Source organism: Pleuronectes platessa, chromosome 9 (assembly GCF_947347685.1).
Source record: "Pleuronectes platessa chromosome 9, fPlePla1.1, whole genome shotgun sequence".
Classification (NCBI taxonomy): domain Eukaryota; kingdom Metazoa; phylum Chordata; class Actinopteri; order Pleuronectiformes; family Pleuronectidae; genus Pleuronectes; species Pleuronectes platessa.
In genome coordinates this window covers 4,249,321-4,276,806 of record NC_070634.1, presented here as the reverse complement: position 1 = coordinate 4,276,806, position 27,486 = coordinate 4,249,321, and the positions used below count along the sequence as shown (strand labels likewise).

Genomic DNA, 27,486 nt, shown 5'->3' with positions numbered 1-27,486 from the left:
GGACACAAGACCACTTTTTTTTAAACAATCATATCTTCACTGCCCTTTGTCCTGAAGACATTCTGATCATTTCCATTGCTAGAAAACATCCTGAATTAATGGGAAATGTGTAAATTTTACTGATATATCATTTTAGCTCGCCTAGAGGGGAGCAAATGTAAAAAATGTCCCACATTACCCCACTCTCCCCTACTCATGACTACCATGCAAGAAAACAGGCTTGAAAGCCGGTGGCTGCCCCTCCATGTTTATTCAAGCCAAATCGGACTTATTGCTGTTGCCTAAATGTCAAGGTGCACAAGTGCAGTTGGACTTCTGAAAGAACCATCTGACAACCAAAGCCAAATGATTCGATGATAACTTAAACAGTCCTGTGTTATTGTTCTGAGTCTGAATAATAAAAAATGTAAGACAATCCTTGAGATTATTGTTGCCTTTATTTAATCAAGGTCTTCATTTTGTTTTCAGCCAGTAAGGTTGAGGATATGTTTTTTGAATTTTGTGTAAAAGTTCAATTTGGACACCACACGATGTTCATTATTGGGTGATATGAGGTGTAGCAGTTTCTCTCAGTGAAACATTCAAATGTAAAACCTGTTCATGTTTATTTCTGTGTCAAGATCACATATCCTCATTCAGTGTTCCGGCCTCATAAGACTTAAGGCCAATGTATGCTTCTCCATTTTGACGGACACGGACAGATAGGACCGCCTTCTTTGCCGTGGAACCTCCTCTCCGGGCTCCGCTGAGAGCTTTTCATGCAGCTCAGATTTTTTTATAACTACACGTCGGCATGGCGGAGAGCCTACCGATAGCCATTGGCTGTGATTGGTCCGCTAACGACAGTATTTCGGAACGCCATCATTTCAGGACCTCATACTTCCTATTTCATTTCCTATATCACAATAAACCCAAACACAACTACGATTTTACGATTAATGTGACAACTGTGTTAAGCCAGCGGAGTTGTCCGGCAGACGGTGGCAGGTTAGAGCCCTGACGGCATGTGTGTACGGTCACATCCGGTTATAATGAACTTTCATAACGGCGCTAGCGTCCTAGTTAGTCATGCTAACTGCAGTGGTAACTGTGCAAAAACCCGCTGTCATGACTTTAATTCCACGGCTATCATGACACTGTTTCTCAAACACCATCAGGTTAGAAGCAAACACTTGGTTGTAGTTAGTATCGGGAGTCCCTGCTGACTGTGTGTGGAAGCTGGGACTCCCGAAACGAAGACGGGACCGAATTAACCGCTGCCTAAACGAACTATGAGCTGCCTCTTTCGGCTCGATGCCGGAGGCATCTGACTACCTCGGTCAGCATCTCTCCTCCCCGGAGCACCAAAGCCACAGCCCGTCCGACTCCGTGTACCAGCAGAGTCCACCGGGACACTTCTCCTGGCACAGCTCGGCACGCAGCCCGGCCATCACGTACCCAACAGTGCCGCTCTCTGCGCACACACAGCAGCACGGTGGATACCTATCACCGGTGCAGGGACTCGATCACCACTATTTTAACTTCATCGGTCACATGCACGCAAAAGTTTGCACAGTTTGAAACACGCCATGTAAACACGTCTGCTATGTTTTGTTGTTCTTTCTATTCATATAACTTTGAAGGATGGAAACTGTTTCTGTACATGTTGTAAATAAATATTTCTGACTTAAATTCAGCTTATTTTGTAAATTTAAATTTGCTCATATAAATTCTCAGTGCGTAAAGATCATCGAAGGTACAATTACAACATTGATGCCTTTCAGAAATAATCCATTGCTCGAAAAAAAAGAGGAGAGAAACTAGTGCTCATATTTAAACGTCAGTGAATTCTTACAAATTTTGTGGAAATGTACGAAAAGGAGATTATAGTCTTTATCCTTGGCATTGCCCTTTATTCTATTATATTAATGAAAAAAACAATTGTGTTATAGATTATGCTTGTTTGGAGTGACTTCACAATAAGAAGGAAAATCATTTGAACAAGAGCTGGACTCTAACTTTATCCTAGAACCCCCAAAACACCCAGTTTTTGTGGCGTACAACCATCTATACTGAACATTTCATAAAGCTCAAAGACTATTATCTTTAGTCTGGCCCACAGACCTGCTTAAGGACTTATCTGTGGGTTTACTGAGTGACACAGAAGGTTCCAGGGTGGCAGACATGAGACCCACTGGGCCACCTTAAACAAACTTAACACACTTAACAAAGCCATTGATTCATCCAACACTCCCCCGTCCTGAAAATTTACATCAGATGTTTCATTCAAAAACAAGACAATTTGGTTTGTGATGGAGATAAATATTTGGATGAATATGTTCACACAAGCAATACAAGATAGTGTGATACTGAAGAAATCAAAGCACATTTGGAGTTTCCAGGATCTTTGAGAGTTACAGAAGAATGTGTCACAAACAGGATAAAAGTTGCCGTCTCTGAACTTTAGCCAAGTTTGTCTATTTCTATATATTTAGGCAAATTAGACTTTTCATTTGGATTAGGAGGGGATGTTATGCATGATGGAGGAGAGGCACCCTGGTTAAAATGTGGCATTAACCGATGAGTAAAAGTTGGAATTTTCTCCACGCAAACAGAGCAAGCAGCTGAGAGCAACATTACATCTCCATGAATTATAACAAGAAAAACCATGAACCTGCTCTCGAGCCTTTAAAATTGTTTTCCTTTCTTTGCCATATGAGAGCAGTTAGAGGCTCTTAGCGTCGCACAGAATGAGGAATTAATCCGATCAAAAGATAACTGTTTTTGGCAAGCTGTTGTCTGCTACATGTGACCACACGCATCTCAATATCTGCTTCCAGACCCCGTTCTGTCTTACTTTAAGTGAGTTGTATAGAGGTGGATTGTAAAAAAAAAAGAGAGAGGGAAGGGGGAAACTTCTTGTTGTTCCTTCGCCCCCCTTTAAAACCAAGGAGCCCCATTGTGGAGCATCTGAAAGGTGAACAATCTCTGCCTCCTTGTGCTTCATCCTTGAGTGATTGCGAAGAAAAATAATCACCATGAAATCAAAGTTTCTCTCTGACAGCAGTGCAAGAAAAGACTGAGAAGCAAAGAACCAAAGCTGATATGATTGCACATGTCTCTCTCCTGTGTCAATTCAGGCTCCTGTACCTGAACATGACACCAAAAGACAGAAAACTGAGTTGCGTTATGTGTCCTCATATTTGCACGTATAGACAGATATAGGATGGATGCAAGAATCATTTCAGGATGGACGGGTAGATAACGGACGCATGGATAAGCCCACATTAATCGCCTGGATGGTTGGATAAACCCACATTAACCAGCCCCGGACCAAAAAGGACAGGCAACAAGAGAGGGCAAATGGAAGAAAGAAAAACATTGGGCATGCAGATGGAAGAAGTGACAAAATACGATAAAAGAGAAAAGGCTTTGGAGAAACACTTGGATCCCTGCGGCACCAATATTGGTTTAAATCTTGACTCTGATCAGGAGAAAAAAGACTCATGTGCAGCCAGATGAGAAAGATTTAGCCACAGCACCTCACATGAATAATAATAAATTGAGCAGGGATAAGAAAAACAAAAAAACTCCCTAGCATTTTATTGTCATGTATAAATTATTCATAACTTCAACGTCAAAGAAGAACAGCATCGTGCTCAGACACTTTTACTTTGATGAAGATGAATGAATCGACAAAAGTTTATAGAGAGAAAAGCATCTTCCTCATCCTGTCGAAACAGGAACTATGGTGGGAATCAGATCAATTCTTCATCCATGAGAAATAGTTAGGGCCCGAGCACCGACAGTGCAAAGGCCCTATTTCTTTTCATTATTAGGGAAAATCAATCGGATATTTGACTGCTCGAACATATTCAACCATGTTCATGTCACAAGAAACAAAAGGCACCAATATGATTAACGCAACAGGAAGACAGACATTTTGGGAGTAAGTGGCCATTTTGGCCATTTTACACGTTTTGTATTTTAACAAAATCCTCAAAGAGCTTTCATCAGATCAACTTCAAATCAGTGTCATTAAAAATACATAGAGAAGAGCACTGTTCCTAGCTGCTTTAAAATAAACAGCCAATGGCTATCCGTAGGCTCTCCGCCATGCCGACGTGTAGTTAGAAAAATCAGAGCTGCACGAAAAGCTCTCCGTGGAGCCCGGAGAAGGCGTTCCACGGCAAAGAAGGCGCTCCTATCTGTCCGTGTCCGTCAAAACCGAGAGGCATAAATTGGCCTTAAGGTATTTGTGGCCAAGTATTATAACCTCTTTTTTATCTGAGTTTAATAAGAGAAAATTGCGGGTCATCCAGTTTTTTATATCCTTGAGACATGCTCGAAGTTTAGTTAATTGATTACTTTGTTCAGGTTTTATTGACAAGTATAACTGGGTGTCATCCGCATAGCAGTGGAAATTTACCGAGTTTGCCCTGATAATGTTTCCTAGTGGAAGCATATATAATGAGAATAAAATTGGGCCGAGCACAGAGCCCTGTGGAACACCATGGTTAACTTTGGTGCGCACAGATGACTCATCATTAAATCACAAATATATGTTGAGAATATCTCAACTGTTATAGACTAATATGACCCCATTGAACAACATGGGATGTGTGCCAAAATCTCTTTCCGGGACGAAAGTCCTTGAAAATACAGCATACAACTAGCAACATACAGGAATTGCCAGTTATTTATTAACCTAAACTTTAAAAGCTTACATTTCCTAGCTGTTCTAAATATTGCTGTCATCAGGTCATCACCCCCACCTTTTTTATAACAAAAGTTTACTTGGCAGCCATAGTGACCTGAGGTCATACCAGAGCACATGGCTGTTTATTGAGTATGGGTGTCACCGGGGGTTCACAGTTGAGGAGCTACTCCTGCATTAGATCACCAACTCTGCATTCTTCCTGGTCCACAAAGACGGTTACTTGAGGAAGAGTGCCAAATCACAACTTGGGACTGAGCTGTTTAAGTTGTGTCTACAAATACACACCCTGTTGAAGCCCTATGAGACGAAATGTAATTTGTGAATATGGCCTATACAAATAAAATTTGATTGATTGATTGAAATAGATAAAAGGTCCAGATACCCCCCCGCCAACACACGCCATCATTATCGACTTCATGGCATTGGTGAGAAAGGTCTCCTTATAGAAACTTGATCCACCCATGAAGACATTCCACGACTTTGCTATTGCTTTGACATTTATGGTCACCAAAGCTGGAGGCAACTGTGATGAGATCCATATCGTTTTCGACACTTACCGAAGAGGACAGCATCAAACATGGAGCGAGGGAGAGAAGAGGAAAATCAAAAAACATGGTTGTCCTAGATGTGATATCAACAAACCAAAATGTTCTAGTGGTATTAGAGAACTTTTGATCATCTTCCATTAGCCAAACTGCTTTTCAGGCATTCTATGTTGAGTGGCTGACCACCAATTACAAAGGCACCAAACCACTACACCTTGGTATATCAACACAGGCATGGATTCTGTCAGCGGCGAGTGCTACTCCATTCCCTCGGCTCAACTGCACACACGAGGAAGCTGATGACAGGATGATGTTCCATGAGCAGGACATTTTAAGTCACCGTACAGGATATACATCACTGACACTGTCATCGGGTGACACAGATGTCTTTGTGTGCCTATAATACCACATAACAGTCAATTGGAGAAGTCTTGGCCTCCAAGAGCTCTGGCTTATCTGCAACTCAAGCGTGAAAAAAATCAATATTACCACTTCATGATATCTGCAAAGCGCTGGGAGACGAGCTCACACAGTGCCTCCCAGCGCTACATGCGCTGACTGGGTTTGATACAACCAGCAAAATTCAACTAAACTTGCAGCTCTGAACACTGTCCGCAAACCAGACAACTCTTCTCTGATTATCAAATTCAACTGTCCACAGCTAACAGAGAGTGCAAAACAAATGGCGGAAACATTCTTGGTAAAATGTCTCAAACCATCAACAGACATGGAGACATTTGACGACCTGTGCATTGCTGCATTCGATAGTAATGTCCTCAAGATGGACTTTGAGAGGACCGCTTGCACCTCAACTAATGCAAGAAAACATATACAAAGAGCCTATTATCAACAGCAGCTTTGGGTCCAAGCACCATTTACAGACGCCACCTCAATCTTAAATGTAAGAAAGGGCAGTTTATTAGTCCCTGAGATTGTAATCTCAAAACCTGAAGGTTTGCCAGATCCCTGCTCAAGTGGCAAGTGTGCACACAAGAATGGATGTCCCTGTCGGGTAGCTGGTATCCGTTGTTTAAAGTACTGCAAATGCAAGGGAGGCAATAGTTGTAAAAATCCTATCACTGAATGAGCTCTCATCATCATCCCCATACCTGGACTCCTACCAGTACCTGGACCTGAAGTGTTACCTTGCAGCACAGTGAATTAACCTGCTGTATTTTTCACTCAAAGTTAACGTTCCAATGATAATAGCAAGGTTGGATATAAAATGTCTGTATATCAATTAAATGCTTGTTTTCTTTCTTTTGAAAAAGTCCAGTGTTTGTATACAATTGTATTTATATCCCCCAACCCCCCAACACACACACAGCATCCACCCTGGACATCTACAGAGACAAAATTAGAAATATCAAACCAGAATTCTAACACTGTAAACATTGTGATCACCTAAGAAAATCTGTAGCTTCAAGAGTTTATATGTACGCATATTTAATGAGATATTGCCTAATTTGCATATTTTATTTTATTTTTGAGACAAAGTGTAATACAAAAAGTATTTCTCTTAATATGAAGATTAATCTGTTCGAAATTGTTGAGGATATCTATAAAGGAAGAAAAAAAGTTCCATTTACCTGTAGTGTGATAATAGTGTCACATATAGTGGTCATTTTCAGGACTTTTGTCCCGGATAGAGATTTTGGCACACATCCCACGTTGTTCAATGGGGTCATATTAGTCTATAACAGTTGAGATATTCTCCGCTAAATGAAGTGCATACAAATCTTCCCCAGGACCTAGACTACAAGGGTTATTCCCCTAAATTTGAGATGAATTTAAAGTGAACACAATAAACAATCACTATTGAGAGAGAAGTTGTGAACCAAATAATTTGAATACAACACCTGTCAGAATTTTGTTTTCCCGAGATACAGCTTCAGATTATGTGAAAAGGACTAATGTGCAGAGATGAGACGCGTCCTCTGCTCTGGTCAGTGAGGAGCTCATGCAGAGATCAGAACTGAGGGTAAGTCTTTGGTCGGGTGCTCCTGTGATGAAAAAGAGATTCAGAATTCATCGTAAGTGTTACTGCACGCTAAATAATAGCTAGAATAAATTGTAATGACTTAAATTTGTGCTGACTCTAATAGTCGGACTCACACTGAAACGCATATCATGTAATGTCACCACATCTTTACTCCCTCGCTGTCTCCTCACCTTCCACGCCTTGCCAAGACGTACTGTGGAAACCACAAAAATGGCTGCTGACACACACATTGCTACAACCACTATCAACATGTGGTTACTAGCTGTTGCCTGTGGAGTCTCTTGGTCTCCAGCCTTCATCGCACTGGCTTCAGCATAGTCTGCAGAGCGGGGCAGAGGCTGAGGTAGCAGCAGGTCAGATATATCTGAGGACAAATTCACAACAATCAAGATGTTTCAGAGTGGAAACAGATATAAACTGTGTCTAAATTCAGGGGCTGCATCCTTCAGAGGTTGTGTTAAAAAAAACGATTGCATAACAGTGGCACTACGAGGATGTCCAATTTCGAGGGTTCCTCAAGTTCCTCAAGAAACGAGGGCTCAAACGTGTTGATCCTTCCTTGTCCAAATTGACCCAGAATTGATGAGTTGCCAGAACTTGAGTGTCACGCTTTAACCAATCAGTTCAACCGTTTTTTTAAGAGGTAATGGTGCCGGCAAGTGATGAGACGTCCAGCACTTGATTGTCATGCTTCAACCAAACAGCTAACGATTCATACAAGAAAATAATCAAGGTGCATTAAAACTCTCTTGGTGTGTCCAACTTTAACTCTGTTGCTAGGCACCAGCAATAAAGGCGGGACAAAGTAGTGGCGCAGATCACCAAAACCCACTGTAGACCATTTAATTTGTTTCAATCTATGCAGCCCACAAAGGAGGATGTCTTCATGGACAGTGTAGACCATGCTCTCTGAAGGATGCTGCTAAAGAGTATACGTGTGTGTGATGTCCTGGTCCTGTCTGAATGACTTCCATACCATCGAGACTTAACAAGAAGATGGCATCATCTCCTTTGATGAACTGTCTGCTCCTCAGCCTGCTGTGTTTGATGAAGGTTGAGGACCCAAATCCTGGGCCTCGATAGTAAAAGCTGCCATCAGACTGCGTCACTTTCGACCCCACTTCCCTTGGGTCATCCCAGTAGTACTCATAACCTGAGAGAAAATGTTGAACAGTCATTCTCTGTTTGACTAACCCAGCTCAGCAGATGTATATCTTCAACTTCTCTTACCATCACTGGACAGCTTATCAGGGTCAGTGGTGACCATTCGGTACATGTTCATTTGCTCTCTGATGTCAGAATGCTGATCCATCAGGGCCATGGTCGCCTGCTGCCAGGGGCATGGCCACTTGAGGTTGTGGTCGTTGGGGCCTGAGGTCAGATGGAAGTAGAGGCCCATGTACCCCTGAGGGTAGCTTGTTTGACCTAGATCAAGGAGAACCTGTGGATCAGAGAGCAGCATAAAGTGAGTTCTGTGGACTCAAACAATTCACCCACCCCTCTATCGGCCTAGTGGTGTGTAGATAATGAGCGAGTTTTCATTTTTCTGGGAACTATCCTTTTAAGGACATTATGTCATTTAGGAACTTGTAATCGAAAATTATACCACTGTACCATGCACTATACTGTATATTATCATAAATAACTATTTCCATTACAAACTCTAAAAAATAGACTTCAGGTGTCTTTAACAGGCTTGACGAAGTGTTTTACAGCATCGACATTTGTATATCTGAGATGGAATGGGTAATCATTTCAAGCTGATGTTTCTTTAAGTGGCTGCACTGGTTGAATATGGAAAGAGTCTACTGCTCTCTTCACTAGAATTTACTTTCTCATCTGTCCCTGCATTAATAAATAACTCTTTATCTGTGTTCAAATCAGAAAAGCAATGGAAAGCTCTTTACTGGTCTCTGCAGGTCAATCATTTAATTTATTTTGATTGTTTATTAACAGATGTTTTTGATGATGGGCAAGATAAATTAATTTATAATATCAATATTCTATTCGTTAAATTACAGCAGACCAGACAAAAGATTGGTCTGCTGTAAAAAGATTAACTATTCCAAATAGGGATATTTACAGTTGTGACAAATGTATTTAGAGCAGACTAAGATGAAATGTAGTTCTTACTAATGAATTAACAATTGTTATGTACTTTTATTTCAATCCAATTTAAGCTTTTTATTTATTTATTAGGTTTTCGTATTTGTGTTCTATTTATTTTTTTCTATTGTTTCTCCTGTAAAAGATCTCTTTTGTAAAAACACATAAAAACCGTGGAGAAACAAAAGAGCACACGTACCTGGAAGGAGTAACCTGCTGGAGAGAGAAAGCGAGGGCTGTTCAGTTGTTTTCCTGCTGGTGTGGTGGCCATCAGGCTGGTGATGTTGCGGATGCGCCAGACGTGCTGAGGGCACTTTGTGGACGACAGGTTGATGTCATCAAGAGAGAAACCCCCACTTGATGGACTCTTTCCCCTGACGGCCTGAAAAACCACACGGGCCTTCTGTGTCACGTTCAGATCGACGTTATGCAGCTCCCAGGAACCCATGACACCTCCTGTAACAGAGAGAATGTATATTAATCAATATTGATCCCACTGCATTATAGGTGAAATTGTTATATAATCTGCACTCTGCTACAACACTCTACAACTCATTCCCCATGGCTTAAAACAGCAGCTTCAAAATGGCGTTGGTTCATGATGGCTTATTGATTTGGAAAAGGCCAGGTTTCCCTCTTTCATTCACTCCTCACTCTGAATGCCTGTTCTTACTCTGTGTCAAGTTGGTGAGAGAGTTGGATCTTCTGTGAAAACTCTGGAACTATCTGATGGTCACCGCTTCAATTGTCAGAATCAGGTCCGACCAGTTCAAGAGTAATGTTGAGCTGCAGATAAGTTAAAAAGCCAGGAAACCTTTCAAATAAAAAGAATTACAAACAGAGTTTCTTTGCTGCAGCTCTTCTGGTTTAGGAAGCCAGGAATCATGGGTAATATCCACTAATCAGTTGTGTTTCTGGAGCCCAACAGAATGAATATGTAGAGGGCGATGTTCCTCAGTAAAAATGACAAACTGTTGGATTAAAGTTGTAAATTTGTATGTGAATATTGTATCTTTTATATAAAATCTTCCCCTGCTATCATGTTCCTTCTAATTGGGGCAAATGTCATACATTACCTGAAATGCTCTTGAAGAGGTTCAGTTTACCGCCGGGTGTGGCCTTGTCGTACTCTCGCACCCAGATGTTGAGAACATCATCAGCCGCCCCCGTGTTATGGAGGAAGAACTGCAGACACTGAGCTCCAGGTTTGGGGTAAAGCCAGCGACTCTCCAGAGAGGCCTGCTGCCCAGGTTCAGCAGAAGCTGTGCTGAAGTGCATGAAGTAGCCTTTCCCTGGCAGAGCAGCCGACAAGCAGGTCATACTAAGCATCCACAGTTTCTCACATTTAATTAAACTAGTAATGTTAGGTCTGCATTATTGCTGTGAATGTAAATTGTCTTTCAGAAATTCAGACACCCCCAAGGTTTATTTTACTTATACCAAGGATGTTATGTTTTTACTTCTGCATTTGGTAATTTGATGTATTCCCTGTGTATTCTAGAGAAACTGTCCTGAGTAAAATGGAAAAATAAAACAGAACATCTGTTGTTGAATTATTTTCTACACAGGCGGTTGTGGCTAAGGGGGAGAGTGGTCGTCCCACAACCAGATGATTGGTGGTTCAATCCTCTTGCTGAAGTGTCCTTGGGCAATATACTGAACCCCATTCTAGCTGTTAATTTGTTGAGGTAATCTGTAGAAATTTCACCTCACGCTTCCTGAAGCACCTCCCACAAGTTGGATTGGCACTTCTTGTGAACCATACGGTCAAGCTGCTCCCACAACAGCTCAATGGGGTTGAGATCTGGTGACTGCGCTGGCCACTCCATTACAGACAGCATGCCAGCTGCCTGCTTCTTCCCTAAATAGTTCTTGCATAATTCTGAGTTGTGCTTTGGGTCATTGTCATGTTGTAGGAGGAAATTGGCTCCAATCAAGCGCTGTCCACAGGGTATGGCATGGCGTCGCAAAATGGAGTGATAGCCTTCCTTATTTAAAATCCCTTTTACCTTGTACAAATCTCCCACTTTACCAGCACCAAAGCAGCCCCTGACCATCACATTACTTCCACCATGCTTGACAGATGGCGTCAGGACTCTTCCAGCATCTTTTCACCTGTTCTGCGTCTCACAAATTTTCTTCTGTGTGATCCAAACACCTCAAACTTTGATTAGTCTGTCCATAACACTTTTTTCCAATCTTCCTCTGTCCAATGGCTGTGTTATTTTGCTCATATCAATCTTTTCTTTTTATTGGCCATTCTCAGGTACGGATTTTTCTTTGCCACTCTGCCTAGAAGGCCAGAATCCCGGAGTCGCCTCTTCACTGTAGACGTTGACACTGGCGTTTTGCGGGTACCATTTAAAGAAGATGCCAGTTAAGGACCTGTGAAGCGTCTATTTCTCAAACTAAAGACTCTAATATTCTTGTCTTCTTGCTGAGTTGTGCACCGGGGCCTCCCACTTCTCTTTCTACTCTGGTTAGAGCACGTTTGTGCTGTTTTCTGAAGGGAGTAGTACACACCGTTGTATGAAAATGTTAAGTTTCTTCGCAATTTCTCGCATGGAATAGCCTACATTTCCAAGAACAAGAATAGACTGGCGAGTTTCACATGAAAGTTCTCTTTTTCTGGCCATTTTGAGAGTATAATCGAACCCACAAATGTTATGCTCCAGATACTCAACTAGCTCAAAGGAAGGCCAGTTTTATAGCTTCTCTCACCAGCTAAACAGATTTCAGCTGTACTAACATAATTGCACAAGGGTTTTCAAGGGTTTTCTAATCATCCATTAGTCTTCTAAGGCGAGTAGCAAACAATGTACCATTAGAACACTGGAGTGATAGTTGCTGGAAATGGGCCTCTATACACCCATGTAGATATTTCATTTAAAGCCAGTCGTTTCCACCTAGAATAGTCATTTACCACATTACCAATGTATAGAGTGCCTGACGCCATCTGTCAAGCATGGTGGAGGTAATATGATGGTCTGGGGCTGCTTTGGTGCTGGTAAAGTGGGAGATTTGTACAAGATAAAAGGGATTTTAAATAAGGAAGGCTATCACTCCATTTTGCAACGCCATGCCATACCCTGTGGACAGCGCTTGATTGGAGCCAATTTCCTCCTACAACAGGACAATGACCCAAAGCATACCTCTGTTGTGCAATAGTAGTAGTAGATTTGACGTTGGCTAATTATTAATAATCATGAGAAATGATTATTAAAGTAGAAATTATTTGTTAAAAATAATTAAAAATTATAAAGCTAGTAATTAAGAATAGTAAAATAATTAATTAGAAATGATACGGTTATCAATTAATAATGGTTAAATAATTAATGAAAACAATAAAATTATCAATTAAGAATGAAACAATCTGTAATTAATGCTTATCGTAGCGGGGCACCACCCTGGTTACAGGGACCAACTAGTCAAACTATAGTTATCAGTCTCAAGTGATAAATGTTATATTAATAATCTCAATATTTAATATTAATGATTATATAATAAACAATGACGGGTTTTAAGTTCGAGCACAGGCTATAGTAATCCAGCTGCATTCACATACACATGTACAAATAATCACAGAAATACAAATACTTTAATTACAAAAGTATTTATTCAAAAGGGGAAATAAAGTTAATGTTATTTCAATGATTCTTCATTTAACAAACTCCAATTTTTCAAAGAAGGCAACAGCAGCAGCAGTACTTATCACAATGGTCACACATGTAATACTGAGTATCTAATGGTGTGTGTGTGTAGTCGTGTGTGTCTGCCTGTCTGTGTCTCTATGTGTGTGTGTGTGTCTGTGTGTATCTAAAGAGAAAAGGGAGTGGCTATGGCGTAATGACGAGATCACGTAGTGACGTAGTCTGGCCAGGATCAAGATGTTACGTTCACGTACTTTCAAGATGGAGGTTTATGACCCCGGTGACGACATGAGGTCGAAGACAAGATGGCGGTCGGCCGCCTGTTACACAAAGGAACTTTAGACAAAGGGATTTCTTATCTCCTGGTTCTGGCGCCGAATGGCGTCGAGATGTATTAAGGCTCTTTAAATCTAGAATTTTCTATGCCACATGAAATATGTAAGTGTAGGTCGGGACGTGTGTAAAAACAGGTTTAGGAGAAAAGAGAGAGAGAGAAAGAGACATCAAAAAAACATCGTCTGAGACCAGCTACAGTGACTTCACCACTCAGTACACAAATTAGAGTTGTGCACCGATCTTTTAACAGGTTAAGTCTCTGCAAACTCAGTCGGACGCTAACAGTGCTGCCGGAGGCTCTCTGTCACGGCGCGAGGAACTTTAAAACATTCGACAATGTAAACAAGGAACCGGAAGTGACGCATCGTTCCCTCGTGTTACACGGCTTAAAACCAGATCAGCGATCTACAAACAAACACACTCAAATAAACATGACACGCTAAGTATTTAAACTAGTCTCTGCCCAGACAATAAAGCCTCTTACTGTGACCTCCGCGGTGTTGCTTGCGCGTGGCGCGCGGATTTTCGGGAAGTCCAGTGAATCTCGTGTTGTGTTCCTCGGGGTACATGCGGTCAGCGAATCCCCGGAATTACAGTGCCTTGCATAAGTATTCACCCCCCTTGGACTTTTTTTCCATTATGTACTGTTACTAACTGGAATTCAAATAGACTTAAATAAACTTTTTCCCGTTTGATCAACAAAACATGCATAGTACTTTGGAGGTGCAAAATAAATTTTATTGTGACACAAACAATAATGAGAACAAAAAAGTTGACATCTGTTGGGTGCATAAGTATTCACCCCCCTGTGTCAATACTTGGTAGAACCCCCTTTCGCTGCAATTACAGCTGCAAGTCTTTTGGGGTATGTCTCTACCAGCTTTGCACATCTAGAGATGGAAAGGTTTGTCCATTCTTCTTGGCAAAAAAGATGAAGCTCAGTCAGATTGGATGTGAACCGCAATCTTCAAGTCTTGCCATAGATTCTCTATTGGATTGAGGTCTGGGCTATGACTGGGCCATTTTAAGACATTAACATTCTTTAATCCAAACCATTCCTTTGTAGCTCTGGCTGTATGTTTAGGGTCATTGTCCTGCTGGAAGATGAACCTCCGCCCCAGTCTCAAGTCTTTTGCAGACTGCATCAGATTTTCTTCAAGGATTTCCCTGTATTTGGCTCCATCCATCTTTCCCTCTATTCTGACCAGTTTCCCTGTACCTGCTGAAGAGAAGCATCCCCACAGCATGATGCTACCACCACCATGTTTCACTGTTGGGATGGTGTGCTCAGGGTGATGGGCAGTGTTGGGTTTTCGCCACACATAGCGTTTTGCATTGAGGCCAAAAAGTTCAATTTTGGTCTCATCTGACCAGAGCACCTTCTTCCACATGTTTGCTGTGTCTCCCACATGGCTTCTGGCAAACTCCAAACGGGATTTTTTATGGATCCCTTTCAACAATGGCTTTCTTCTTGCCACTCTTCCATAAAGGCCAGATTTGTGGAGTAGACGACTAATAGTTGTCCTGTGGACAGATTCTCCCACCTCAGCTGTGGATCTCTGCAACTCCTCCAGAGTAACCATGGGCCTCCTGGTTGCTTCTCTGATTAATTTTCTCCTTGTCCGACTCTTCAGTTTGGGTGGACGGCCTCCTCTTGGTAGGTTTGCGGTTGGGCCATATTCTTTCCATTTTCTTTGGTGGATTTTATGGTGCTCAGAGAGATGTTCAAAGCTCTGGATATTTTTTTATAACCTAACCCTGCTTCATATTTCTCCACAACTTTATCCCTGACCTGTTTGGTGAGCTCCTTGGTCTTCATGATGCTGTTTGTTCAGTAATGATCTCCAACAAACTCTGAGTCCGTCACAGAACAGGTGTATTTATACTGAGATTAAATTGCAGACAGGTGGACCCTATTTACTAATTATGTGACTTGCAAATGTGACTTGTGAATGCAATTGGTCGCACCAGATCTTTGTTAGGGGTTTCACAGTAAAGGGGGTGAATACATATGCACTCAACACTTTTCAGATTTTTATTTGTAAATAATTGTGAAATCCATGTAATATTTCCCCCCACTTCCAAATGATGCCCTATTTTGTGTTGGTCCATTACATAAACTCACGATGAAATAAATTTTAATCTGTGCTTATACCATGACAAAATGTAGAAAAGTCCAAAGGGGGTGAATACTTATGCAAGGCACTGTAGGTGAAGACGTCATGGCTTGAGCTGGATAGCGCTGGTTCATCTGTTGCAGCTGCTTCGTGCTGGGACCGGATATGGAGCGAATTCGTCTCTTGCTCTTAGAACGGAATTCGGCCTCATCTCTTCTGCGACAGAATGATGCTTTGTCCTGCAGGGATTAACAGCTGCGGCGCAGCTGTGGGGATCGTGAAAAGAAAAGTCTGTGATGCTCGGCCGGCGAGCGGGTTCCTGTGCGCGGCCTCTTCAAGTTAAAAACAAAAAGTCCTATCAAAATAAAACGTCGACTGAATAAAGCAATAAAAGAAACGTCTGTAATTGCCCCCTTTAGCAACTGGAACATCTGGGAGGCCCGAAGGGGTCTGTTGACGTCTTCAGAGAGCAGGAAATGGCTGATAAACTAAAAGTTAAGGTTGCCCCCTTTAGCAACTAAATCAGCTGGGAGGCCCCGAAGGGGCCTGGTGATTTCTTCAGAGCAGGGTAAAATGGCAGCGATTTTTGGGGTGCATGGGCTTTTAAATTACCTGAGAGGTCCTCCTCCTTGAGGAGTTGGTCATAGGATGATGCTGGCTTTAAGCCAATTGAGTGTCAGAGCTGGCCTTGAGTGGGCTGGGCTTGGAACTCAGCGGGGTTTCAAGGCATTCCCAGAACATTTTTCCACCACCAGGGGGAGATTCTTGAGCCTGCAGGAGGATGTTTTCCCGCCCAAAGTTTAACAACCCTTTGTTCCTCTCGGCTCCAGTGTCTGGTGCCCCCCCCCCCCCATTTGGGCTCTTCAGACCCAGCAGGGGTTCCGTGTTCCTGCGGGGGCCTTGAAACCTGCTGGGGTTTCTCGAAACTGCCAGGAAAAAGTACTCACAGGTGGATAGGAATGTTCCACAAGGCCTTGATTTACACAGGCCTTTGTTTAGATTTTCTTTGTGTTGACCTCTGACCTGTGTCTTGTGGTCATCCGCTGGGCTCTGGCCCAACACCTCCAAATTATGCAAAAACTATTTAGGGAAAAAGCAGGAAGCTGGTATACTGTCTGTTATGGAGTGGCTAGCGCAGTCACCAGATTTCAACCCCATTGAGCTGTTGTGGGAGCAGCTTGACTGTATGGTACGCAAGAAGTGCCCATCAAGCCAATCCAACTTGTGGGAGGTGCTTCAGGAAGCGTGGGGTGACATTTCTACAGATTACCTTAACAAATTAACAGCTAGAATGCCAAAGGTCTGCAATGCTATAATTGCTGCAAATGGAGCATTCTTTGACGAAAGCAAAGTTTGAAGAACAAAATTAATATTTCAAATAAAAATCATTATTTATAACCTTGTCAATGTCTTGACTATATTTTCAATTCATTTTGCAACTCATTTGATAAATAAAAGTGTGAGTTTTCATGGAAAACACAAAATTGTCTCGGTGACCCCAAACTTTTGAACGGTAGTGTATATATAATGCTCAATTGCAACTGTGTGTAGGTCTGAAGTAGGAGTTAGTGTAATGGTAACTTCAGACATGCAGATTCAACAATGAGCTGTTTATCCAGCAGGTAGATACTGCACAAAGTCCTTAACCACAAAGATGCATACTAAGTGTAATCTAAACAGCTATACACCTCACTCTGATCCAAGAAATGTAGTGGAGTAAAAAAGTGACAATTTAAACCTTGAGTACATGTACTTTGTTAATCGCATCCATTTTTAATGTATGATAATTACCTTCCCATTGCCCCATGGCGGTGAAGTTGTGCTGAGGCCCTCCACTCACAGATCTGCGTTGTTCCCACTTTGGGTTCCCAGGTTCCTGGATCATCCCACAGATGTTCTCCTGTTCAAAGTCACAGCTGTCCACAAAAGTGGAGGACTCCGCTGTGGACAGGGAAGAGCTGATCAGACACTGATCCCAGGACTCGAATAACCCAAACTTTTCATTTGTTTGACCGTAACTCTGTTTCCATTCATCTCAAAATCCTGGAATTCAGATAAAGTTAATACGTTTTTGATCATTCAAAACACAATTATTCAGCCTTTTTAAAATGTATGAAAAGTGTGAGAGACTGGCAAGAGGAGGGTAAGATCACTACTGAATATCAGACCTATAAATGGCCGATGACCTGTTGCATCAGGCTCAATAATCACTAAGAGCTGGTTAGAGCCCAATATTATCAATAAGCTACATTTTACTATCAGCTTTTGATAGATAAACTCTGATAGTCCATGTAATCCTGCAAGGTTATTATGAGACATAATTTTATAGGGTGATTTAGTTTAGTTCAAACACTCCAGGGACCCCTCCAGTGCAGGTTTATACAGCCTATTCACAGGTAGTATGTACTTTGATTTTAATATTTAATCTGTGGTGATGTTTTATAATACTATGTGTTACGGGTCCCAAGATTGGTACCACAGCAACAAAGTATATCTTTAGAACACAGCATGAATGCAGCAGCAATGATGACACGGAGCATTCAGTTCCTCATCCAGACTGCATCTGGCATGTGGGCAGAGGTTACCCCCAAAGAGACAGTACGTGGTGCAACTGCTCCCGTTCCAAACGTTCCACCTAAGTGCTGCTGTCATTTACTGATCTCTCTAATAAACATGAACCCATGTGACTATCACGTATATTATTAGGAATAATCTTAAATTATTATTAAAGTAATTAAATTAAATATTTTGGGGCATACCACATATGCTTATATGTTGTAGTCTGACGTTGTTTGGAATCTAGTCACATTTGAAATTCTATTGTTTTTTTTCAACCTCAAGGGAAGGTTATATTTTCACTCATGTCTGTTTGATTGATGGTTTAATTGTCAGCAGAATTACCAAAACCTTCTTAACTGATTTCCACCAAACAGGGATGGGGCCTGGGAAGAACCTTCCAGGAGTGGTTTCAATTTTTTTAACCAATTTTTTATGACTAATGAATCAGACCACTTGTTTTTCTATATTTCTACTAAAGGAACTAGACAATCATGTGTAGCATCATTCGGCCTTAGCAGATGTGTATGCTATTCCTTGTGTGTCTTCATTGTTTGCGATATGTTTTATGGGCAAAGTCAGACTAAAGTGTTGTGTAATACTTTGGAAATCTTCTTATGCCATGCTATGGCTACAAATACCATATAACATATAATTGTATATAGCAGTGAATCTGAAAAATACATGATGTATGATTAGTGTTCACTGCTGTCTGCAATATTTGATGCTACTACTATTATTATCTTTCATACATCCATGCACTTATTTACTTCCTATATTAATATATATATATATAGAGTAAACTATAAGTTCAAATGAACTGATATATCCAGCAGAAGGTGTTGCCTGAGGCTGTCGTAGCTCTAATTCTATCAAACACCTGTCTTATTCATTGGTTAACTTACTGCAATTGTAGAGACGGTTGAGTTTAGTTCGGTCACTAGCACTGAACCCCATCCTCTGACCAATCACATCCATGAAAGAGGGGCTGTTGGTGACGATGGTGGGCTCCAAGCCGATGCTGAAGGAAGTCTTACTGTAGTGCATCACTGAACTGTAGTCATAGGGGACGCCCAGAGCACTGGACACTTGGTCATCATATGTCTTGAAGTTGTCCTCTTTTCCTGAGGAAGGCATACAAAGAAGCTTGGTTTTGTGATTTTTACAGATATGGATGGAGTAACAGGGGGTATGGATATATTAAGATGGTAGATGAACATGAGGAGAAAAATTCAGCACAGCTTCTGTACAGTTTAAATAGTATTGTATTAGATCTGTTATAATATTTAACGCTTTTACTTTATTTACATTTCTATGACATTGCTCATGTTATCAACGTTACCCGGTTTAATTTGATCCAACATGATGTTGACGTATTCATCGCGGTCAGCTCTGGCGTGCTCGTGTTGAAATCCAAGAGCATGCAGGAACTCATGCACAACCTTTCCAATCCTATCACATTTTTTACCAATGGACAATCGCTGCTCTCCCTCCTGCTGGTTTCCCACAAAGGAAGAGCATCTACAGCGAGGGGAAGCAAGATGCAAGTTTTTCAAAGTGGCCTTCAGGTGTTTTGCTCCTTAGATATTGAAAGAGCCATTCAATTCATTAATGTATTTATATAGCGCCACACACTACCTCAAGGCATTGTAAGGTTAAGATTATTGTGTACCTGCATGACCCAAGAAAGAAGCCACTACATTTTTGGAGTGGATTTGGGAGATCCAATGTTAGCCTTGGCAGATGTGCTCTCTGTTAAGTCAAGTTTCATGTTGCGTGTAATATTAACATCTGTTAATATGACATGAATATATCAGCTAATGCATTGGGTGCAGCATTTTGTGCATTGGATGTGTGTTATGACTGTTGACAAAGAAACATACTACCAGCAAACATGTCATGCGCTGGGGTAGCTTTGTCTTGTTACATAATGTACATAATGTAAAAAAAAAAATATATATATAGCACTTTGTAGTTTTGCTTTATTTTGAAGAAATTGTACTTTCTTGATTCTTGTCATCCTGAGTCTGTACCTTCGGGGTTGAATGCACTTATTGTAAGTCGCTTTGGATAAAAGCGTCAGCTAAATGAAATGTAATGTAATGTAATAATGTACACATCTGAAGGTGAAAACTCAACTCACCCGCTGCCTTTGTACACAGAGATGTAGTTCTTTTCTCCATTCCACGGTGTGAAGTCAATACAGGTCTTCAGTCTGTACTGGTCAAAGGCCTTTAGGATCACTCCCTTTGCATTCATTTCTATATGTTCCAAAGTGAAATTAAATAATATGTTACTTCAGTGCATAACCATGGCACGTACTATGAATTTCCACACAGTGTCTTACCCAGACTGTCCTCCAGGTAGTAAGGAATGGGTGTTGGCCAGCGATACGAATCTCCCATCATGATGTTTCTGCCGCGTGGCTGACAGGAATGAAGAAAAGAAGATATACCAAGATGGTGAATAAGAAACCGATGAAGGAGAAACACAACACAACCTGGACCAGGCTCACTAAAGTGATACCATAACTATGTGTTTTTTAACTCAAAACATTTTTTGATTGTTATGCAAAATTATTGATTGTTGGTTAGTCATTCCTATTAGAATTAATGAAGGAAATTAAATAATTATAATAATAAAGATATTATAGTAGATTTTATATATATATGCACAATGGTCACTGAATAATAAAAAAAGAATTACTGAAAATTAACTAATGAAAATCAGACATTGCTTTGAATTGTGGTTCAACAGAATCAGTTAAAAAAAAGAACCATTGAAAATGACCTGGACAAAAATGATGGTACCCTTAACTTAATATTTTGTTGCACAACCTTTTTTTTTTTTTTTTTTCACTTTATTTATTGGTTTTCACAATTGAACATGAAATCTCATACATACAGACGTATATGAACAAATTCCCCCCCCCACCCCCCACCTCAGGGGACAAACAGAAAAGACAAATTAAATAATAGTAATAAAAAAAATATATATATATATATATATATAGACATCATGTCATCAATAGAACAAAACAAACAAAACATAAAAAAAGACTAAACAAAAGGTGTGTGTGACGATAGTGACGATCAGTAATGATAAATGACAATATATACTGTACATGACATATAGGACAAAACTTCACACTTGTTCAAGCAGGTATGTAATAAAAGGTTGCCATATCCTTCTGAAGTTATCATTAGGACGTCGCAGAGCCAGTCTGATCTTTTCTAGCTTCAAGAGTTGCAGCGCGTCTCTAACCCAATATTTATAGGAGGGCGGGGCAGCCTGTTTCCAATTAAGTAAAATTAGTCTTCTCGCTAAGAGGGTGACAAAAGCAATGCGATCAGATTCTGCCCTAGGAAGATGGTCATCCTCACATTGGATACCAAATATAGCCGTGAGCGGGTGCGGCTTTATTGGCCTTTTAAATATCTTGGATAGGGCATCAAATATAGAGGACCAGTAACCCGAGAGTCTCGGACAAGACCAGAACGTATGAGCTAATGTTGCAGGTGAAAAATTGCATCTGTTAAATGAATTATCAATTGTTGGATACATCTTCGCGATTCTAGCTTTAGACAAGTGCAGTCTGTGTGCTACTTTGAATTGAATTAGGCCATGTCTGGCACAGATTGATGAGGAGTGTATCCTTGTAAATATATCTGACCATTCAGTATCTGTGATTTGTAAATTCAGATCAGCCTGCCATGCTTCTCTCAATGCATCAAGAGATGCCGTCTGTAAAGATGAGAGTTTCATATACATAATGGATATTATACCTTTATTAGATGGAGCTGTTAGGAATAGAGTATCCATGGGCTGTTGTTCAGGGATTGCGGGAAATGATCCAGTTTGGTTACGAATCCAATCTCGGACCTGTAGAAATCTTAAAAAATGTGATTTTGGTAAATCAAATTTAGCTCTGAGCTGGTCAAATGAAGCAAAAATACCTGCTATGTACAGATCTTTAAATGAGACAATACCTTTCTCACGCCAGACTAAGAAAGAGTCATGCTCAAGTGAGGGGGGAAACTGATGATTTGCCACAATTGGGGCACAAAGCGAGCTAGCCTGCCAACCGAAGTGTTTTCGCACCTGAGCCCATATACGCAGAGAATGATAGACAAGGGGGGCAGTAGAAGCACGGCGTGGTGTGATAGGCATTGCTGAATACAACAAGGCTGGGAGGGATAATGGGAGGCTCGCATCAGCCTCCATTTGGACCCAGGCAGGGGCTTCGTTGTTAGCATAGGTTTGAAGCCAATAAGCCAAGGCTCTCAGGTTACCTGCCCAATAGTATAATTGGAAATGAGGCAAGGCCATCCCACCCATCGATTTGGGTCTTTGTAAAAATTCCTTACGGATACGAGGTGGTTTCTTATTCCAAATGAAGTCAGAGATGATCTTATTGAGGTGTGAAAAAAAAGATTTGTTGATAAAGATTGGTATAGTTTGGAACAGGTATAAGAATTTGGGTAATATGTTCATTTTTATTAGGTTAATTCTGCCAGCTAATGAGACCATTTGTCAAAGGCCATCTTGGTGCATTCTAAAAGAGGAGTAAAATTAAGTTTAAAGAGATCTGAGATTTTCCGACTTACAACTATACCCAAGTATGTGAATTTGTCAGTAGTCACCTTAAAAGGATAGGAATTAAAAGAGAGTGATTGTGCAGCAGAGTTGACAGGAAAAAGCTCGCTTTTTGAAGCATTAATCTTGTACCCAGAAAGCTCGGTAAAACGATCCAGTGTAGTCATAATGTGCGATAAAGTATTCTGGGGATCGTTAATATATAACAGTAAATCATCAGCATATAATGATAGCTTATGTTCTTTTCCACTCCTTAATATGCCGCGAATCTCGGGTGAGGAGCGCAGTGATGCTGCGAGAGGCTCGATAGCTATCGCGAATAAGAGGGGGGATAATGGGCATCCTTGTCTCGTGCCACGTTGCAACGGAAAATATTGGGAGTCCATATTATTAGTGCGTACTGACGACATTGGGGATTTATATAACAATTTTAACCATGATATGAATTTTGGACCAAATTTAAATCTCTCTAGACACTGAAAAAGGTAGCCCCATTCGACCCTATGGAACGCCTTTTCAGCATCCAGAGAGACAATTACTTCGGGTAATGGCTGATTGGGATCCGCGTTCTGCATGATATTTAAAAGCCGACGAATATTAAAAAAAGAGAGGCGTTTTTTTATAAAACCAGTTTGATCTGGAGAGATAATCGAAGGTAGGGTAGCTTCTAGGCGGTGTGCCAAGACCTTGGCCAACAATTTGCAGTCCACGTTCAGGAGTGATATTGGACGGTAAGAGCCACAGCTAAAGGGATCCTTACCCTTTTTCAATATAATTGAGATAGAAGCCTGAGAGAGTGTGGGTGGAAGTTGGCCCTCGACAAAGGATTCCTCAAAAAGAGTGAGTAAAATTGGCAGCAACTTATCTGTGTCAGGTCCTGGAGCTTTAGCATTCTGCATACTGTAAAGAGCTGATCTAGTTTCCTCCAGAGACAGAGGAACTTCCAATTGCTTCATGAATGATTCACTTACTTGAGGCAAATCCATGCTCTGAAAAAACGACTCCAGCCTAGAAGGGTTGTGGATCACCTCAGAGGTGTAAAGGGGGGAATAAAATGCTTTAAACTCATTATTTATCTCCTGCTCGTCATTAGAGATCTGACCATCATGTTTACGGATATTTGTGATCAGGGTAGAGGCTGTGAACTGTCTAATCTGTTGAGCAAGATTCCTGCCTGCCTTATCTGAGTGTTCATACAGATTGGAGCGAGATTGAAGCAGTAGTTGCTCTGTATAATGAGTGGTCATCAAGTCGAACTCTGTCTGCAGAGCTGACCTCTCCTTTAAAAGTTCAGGGGTGGGAGCAGTTGAACATTTACAGTCCAGCTGATGAATTTGGTCTGTAAGATCTTTAAGGCGCTGTTTTCTATTCCTGCCCTCCCAGGAGGTGAATGAAATAATCTCTCCTCTCAAAAAAGCTTTAAGCGATTCCCAAAGAGTGGACCTGCTAATATCTGGTGTATCATTCATGGATAAGAAAAAATCTATTTGTGTGTTTATATGGTTAACGAACCCTTCATTAGTGAGTGAAGCATTGTTAAAGCGCCACGGGCGCCGAGTTACTTTCTTAGGGAAGGATATTTGCAAAACTACAGGCCCATGATCAGAAACCACTATACTTTCATACCTGCAATCTCTGACTGAGGTCAGCAACTGGCTATCAATTAAAAAATAATCAATGCGTGAGTAGGAATGATGCACGGGGGAGAAAAATGAATAACGTCTTAGATCAGGGTACAGGAAACGCCAGGGATCAATCATATTGTATACTTGAAGGAAGGAAGTAATAATCTTCGCTGATCTTGTTATATTGTAGGGAGAGCTAGAGGAGCGGTCTAAAACTGGATGTAATATATAATTAAAGTCACCCCCTAGAATAAGCCTGTGTGTGTTTAAGTTGGGTAATGAGGATAAAAAAGTCTTCAGAAATTGTGCATCATCTCCGTTTGGCGCATATACGTTAGGTACATTATACAGGGTACCTGTGACCACAACATATCTCCCTCTGTGGTCTGCAGTGACAGTCTGTACAATAAAAGGAGTATTCTTATTAACAAGAATTGCAGCTCCCCTAGACTTGCTTTGATAATTGGAGTGATACAATTGCCCCACCCATCCTTTGCATAATCTGTTATGATCAGAGGACGTGAGATGGGTTTCTTGAAGGAAAGCGATATTAACATCAAGACTTCTAAAATGGGATAAAACTCTATTACGTTTGATAATGTGATTAACTCCCTTGGTGTTCCAACTAATATAGGTCACAGTAATATCATCATTACTCCTGGTCAGCACTGAATTAACCATAATCAGAGGTAGACAAGAATTTGACTGCTTTTAAAGCATCCACAGGATATCGCTGCCACTGCCACACATCCATAATACAAAATAATAAGCTAAACATACAGACAGAAAAAACGTTATGCCCCCTTCCCCAAATTACCTCTCCCCAAACGAGAGGTAAGAAGCCCCATACACACTTGGTACTCTTCCATTGCGCTTTCATACGCAGAGAAAAAACAACAAAAAAACACACTGCTCCTTAGAGTGGTTGCACAACCTTTTGAGGCAATCACTGCAATCAAGCGATTTCTGTAACTCTCAATGAGACTTCTGCCCCTGTCAACAGGTATTTTGGTCCACTCCTCGTGATCAAACTGCTCAAGCTGTCTGAGGTTCGAAGGGTCTCTTCTCCAGACTGCATGTTTCAGCTCCTTCCACAGATGTTCAATAGGATTTAGATCAGGGTTCCTAGCAGGCCACTTCAGAATAGACAATGTTTTGCTCTGAGCCATTCTTGGGTGTTTCTAGCTGTGTGTTTTGGGTCATGATCCTGTTGGAGGACCCATGACCTGCGACTGACAGTGCTCTTGTCTTTGTATGCTTCATTGAAAAAAACAGTGCTTTTCTTTGAAAAATAAGGAAATTTCTAAGTGACCCCAAACTTTTGAACAGTAGTGTATATATATCATTCTCAATTGCAACTGTATGTAGGTCTGAAGTAGGAGTTAGTGTAATGGTAACTTAAGACATGCAGATTCATCAATGAGCTGTTTATCCAGCAGGTAGATACTGCACAAAGTCTGTGAACATAGAGCTGATGTGACTTGCCAAAAAGCTCCAGTTTTGTCTCATCTGTCCAAAGGACATTCTCCCAGAAGCTTTGTGGCTGGTCAATATGCATTTTGACGCATTCCAGTCCCTTCTTTTTATGATTTGCTTTCAACAGTCGTGTCCTCCTCTGTCGTCTTCCATGAAGTCCACTTTGGCTCTGACACTGACGGACCTTGACCTTGCAGTTCACCTCTAATCTCTTTGGATGTTGTTCTGGGCTCTTTGGTTACCATTCGTATTATCCGTCTCTTGATTTTGTCATCAATTGTCCTCATACAGCCACTTCCAGGGAGGTTGGCTACAGTCCCTTGGACCTTAAACTTCTGAATAATATGTCCAACTGTAGTCACATGAACATCAAGCTGCTTGGAGATGGTCTCATAGCCTTTACCTTTAACATGCTTGTCTATTTTTTTCTTTCTAATCTCCTGAGACAACTCTGTCCTTAGCTTTATCTGGTTCATGTTCAGTGTGGTACAAACCATGATACCAAACAGCACAGTGACTACTTTTCACCCTTTAAATAGGCAGACTGACTGATAACAAGTTTGAAGACACCTGCGATGCTAATTAGAGGACACACCTTATTTTAACATGTCCCTATGGTCAAATTATTTTCATCTTTTCTAGGAGTACGATCATTTTTGTCCAGGCCATTTTCATTAGTTTGTTTTTTAAATGATTCTGTTGAACCACAATTCAAAAGCAATGTCTGATTTTCATTAGTTAATTTACAGTGAGATTGTATTTATTATTACTTTTGTCAGCTTCAAGTTATTTACCATTGTGTTTTTTTCTTTCTTTTACGGAAGGGTACCAAAAATGTTGTCCATGTGTGTATATATATATAATATTTAGCTATGTTATCCAAATAACCATCAAATTAAATAAATGTAGTATTTGAATCGCTGATTGGTTGTTTCACCTCCCATCTGATCATTATTAGGACAATGAATCACCAGCAGAGAATGAATCAGTCAATCCAATTTGATTTGTATAGCCTATATTCACCTTATAAAACAAAAGATATGCATAGAATCTTTCTCTGTGCTCAAAATATTCCTTCATGCACCCAGAGCGCCCCACTCAAACAGGCTTGAAGATCCAGATTACTAAGAGGTAGTCGCAACAGAGTCTTTGTTATGTTTACTCACTGACTTACCATTTCAATATCTCCCTCCAGCAGGTCCAGCTCGGCCGCTGCAAAGAAATAATGTGTTTGCATGAGAAAAGCCTCAGAAACATTTGATGACATAATACAACAATACCAAACAAAAAACAATGAGAGTCCTCAAACCTTGATTGATGTCGAAGATGTCCCAGTCACGACCATCATCAACATCAGTTACTGCAGTAACAGAATCATAATGAGATCACAAGTGAAGCCAGCTGTTTCATTTTGTTTGGAGTGCTAAGCTAACTAGTTTCTAGCTGTAGCTTCATATTTATTGGACAGTAAATGGCAGACAAAGACCTCCGTCGCCCTCCTCTCCGCGCCGCCGGAGGCTCAGTGTGCGGCACCGGGAGGTCCTCATCCGGTGGCACCTCACGGCGCCGGAAGGCGGGCCGTTGGAGGGGACTGGGTACGCGGTCAGCGGCGGCCACTCTGGACGCGTGTCGGGCCCTTCTCGCGGATCACCTCAGCTACGGCGACCGCTGGGGGAACCCTCCGGCTGGCGCCTAGCAGCTGACTGAGAACTGGTGCGGACCAGGGGAATCCGACTGTTTAATTAAAACAAGCATCGCGAAGGGCCACGGTGGGTGTT

General features: G+C 41.2%; 1 protein-coding gene across 1 annotated transcript; it reads right to left on the bottom strand.

Annotated features, from left to right (window-relative positions):
* Positions 1-418: 418 nt before the first annotated feature.
* Positions 419-27,081, bottom strand: LOC128448498 (meprin A subunit beta). Its single transcript, XM_053431181.1, has 13 exons — positions 27,018-27,081; positions 26,883-26,920; positions 20,359-20,437; positions 20,155-20,272; positions 19,354-19,532; positions 18,917-19,135; positions 17,247-17,396; positions 10,429-10,644; positions 9,552-9,808; positions 8,477-8,687; positions 8,223-8,399; positions 7,417-7,610; positions 419-7,247 (listed from the first exon to the last, which is right to left on the bottom strand). The coding sequence occupies exons 2-13, from the start codon at positions 26,883-26,885 to the stop codon at positions 7,203-7,205; spliced, it is 1,848 nt and encodes a 615-aa protein (XP_053287156.1). The 5' UTR covers positions 26,886-26,920; positions 27,018-27,081; the 3' UTR covers positions 419-7,202.
* Positions 27,082-27,486: the final 405 nt, after the last annotated feature.

Coding starts and splice junctions, on each gene's coding strand:
- LOC128448498 (XM_053431181.1), bottom strand. Junction 19,533..20,154: donor TCTGTGTACAAAGGCAGCGG/GTGAGTTGAGTT, acceptor CCCTCGCTGTAG/ATGCTCTTCCTTTGTGGGAA. Junction 8,400..8,476: donor TGATAAGCTGTCCAGTGATG/GTAAGAGAAGTT, acceptor ATTTTCTCTCAG/GTTATGAGTACTACTGGGAT.